The sequence below is a fragment of the Penaeus chinensis genome, chromosome 15 (assembly GCF_019202785.1).
Source record: "Penaeus chinensis breed Huanghai No. 1 chromosome 15, ASM1920278v2, whole genome shotgun sequence".
NCBI classification, from domain to species: Eukaryota; Metazoa; Arthropoda; class Malacostraca; order Decapoda; family Penaeidae; genus Penaeus; species Penaeus chinensis.
The window spans coordinates 12173511-12175729 of NC_061833.1; the positions used below are offsets into that span (position 1 = coordinate 12173511).

Consider the following 2219-nt stretch of genomic DNA (forward strand, 5'->3'; position numbering starts at 1 on the left):
ATACCGGTAGTAACGTACAGTTTCAATGTCATCAACTGGGATTTGAGTGAACTAAGGAGATTAGATTCCAAAATTAGGAAACAGCTTACTAGTCATGAAATGCATCACCCAAAATCAGATGTAGATCGACTATATTTACCAAGAAATAAAGGAGGAAGAGCCATGATTCAACTGGAGCTATCGTGCAAAACCTCTACTATAGAACTTTCGCAGTACTTAGATAATGCAAATGACTGGATGCTTCAATTAGTTAACTTCCACGAAAACGCCACAAAATTACACTCTGTTATAAAAGAATCTAAACAATTTTCTAGAGTCTTGAAATTGAAAATGACTAACTTCTAACACCAACTGAGAATGCCCGTAAAACAAAGAAAATGGCTAAAAATATCGGTGTGAGGCAGCTAGAATCCCGATGGCAAGAAAAGCCTCTTCATGGACAGTTCGCATCTCGAGCTAAAAATGCTGATGTTGATGAAAACGCAACCCATCAGTGGCTGAGAAGCTCTGGACTGAAAAGGGAAACAAGGTTTTATTCTTGCTGCTCAGGATCAGAGCTTGTTCACTCGAAACTATCAGGCTAATGTCCTGCACAATGGTGCTGACCCAAAATGTGATGAGAAAACATTAACCATTGACCACCTTGTCTCTGGCTGCTCTATCCTAATGCCAGATGAGTACAAAAACCGCCATGGCAGGGTTGAGCAATATCTGCATTGGAAGATCTGCAAACATTTTTATGTGAACACATATAGTTACTGGTACGAACACCACCCAGAATCTGTTACAGAGGTTCAAGATTTCACAATCCTATGGGACTATCCAATACACACTGATCGCACGATACAGGTCAATCGTCCAGACATAGTCATTAAGGACAAGAAAAATAACACATGCCTTCTCATAGACATGAGTGTGCCATCAGACAGAAATGTTTCTTCAAAAGTGTATGAAAAGCTTGCAAAATATAAGGATTTAGAAATCGAAATTGAAAAGATGTGGCACCTAAAAACTAATACTATCCCTGTTGTAATTGGTGCATTGGGCCTGATAAAGAAAGGAACGAATCAATATGTGGAGAAAATACCTGGAGATCCATCACTACAGGAAATTCAAAAAATAGAACTGAACAGCACAGAGCAATGAGCATCTAAATAAACTTCATTATTTGATTGTTTTACAATAATAATAATAATAATAATAATAGTAAGTAATAGTATAATAGTAATAATAATGATAATAATTATAATATTGCTATTATTCGCATTATTATCAAAATTAATATTATAATTATGATTTTATCCAAAAAATCATTATTCTCATTGTTATCATCATTATGGTCATAATTAATGTTATTATGCTCATTATTATAATTATCCCCCTAAAAATGTTCAAAATCATCATTGAAATCGAAAACACGTCATTTTTTAATAAGCTCTCAAAGGGCTTGTTTTTGCCGCTTGTTCGACTTTTGGGATTTTTTTTATTTTTCCTTTTTTTATTACAAATGGACATTATTATTGTTGTTATCATCATTATTAACATCGTTATCATCATTTTCATTATCATCATCATTATCATCATTATCATCGTTATCATCATTATTGCAATTATTCGCATCATTATTGTCCTTATCATACTCATTATTGTAATTATTGTCACCATTTATATGTTTGTTAATTATACTTATAATAGAAATAATAAAAACGATAAAAGCAATAATAATAAGAATAATAACAAAAAATCAAACTTTCATATTTATTATAATTATCATTATTTTCATTATTACTTTAATTATTGCGGCTATATATATATTGTTTTGCTAATAATAGAAATAATAAAAATAATAAAAGCAATAATGATAATAATAACAACAATCGAACTTTAAATTTTTACAATTATTATCAATATTATCAATATTATTTTAATTATTACAGTTTATTTTTTTTTTTTTTTTTTGCAATTATCCTCATAATACAAATAGTATTAATAATAACAATTATAACAACAATAATAACAAAAATAACGACATTATAATAATTATCAAAATCTTTTGTTATTGTTATTATCGCAATTATTACAGTTGTATTTTTTTTTACAATTGTACTAGTAATAAAAATATTGAAAATTATAATAACAGTTATAATGATAATAATAATAACAATAATATCCATATTATAATAATTATTCATTGTTTTATTTTCATTATTATTATTATT

General features: G+C 28.8%; 1 protein-coding gene across 1 annotated transcript; it reads left to right on the forward strand.

The window, feature by feature from the left end:
• The first annotated feature begins 666 nt into the window (after positions 1-666).
• On the forward strand, positions 667-1146 carry LOC125032840. The gene has a single exon (XM_047624226.1). The coding sequence runs from the start codon at positions 667-669 to the stop codon at positions 1144-1146; it is 480 nt and encodes a 159-aa protein (XP_047480182.1).
• The last annotated feature ends 1073 nt before the right edge of the window (positions 1147-2219 follow it).

Excerpts from the sequence above, each read along its gene's own strand:
- LOC125032840 (XM_047624226.1), top strand. The coding sequence starts at position 667 with ATGCCAGATGAGTACAAAAACCGCCATGGCAGGGTTGAGCAATATCTG.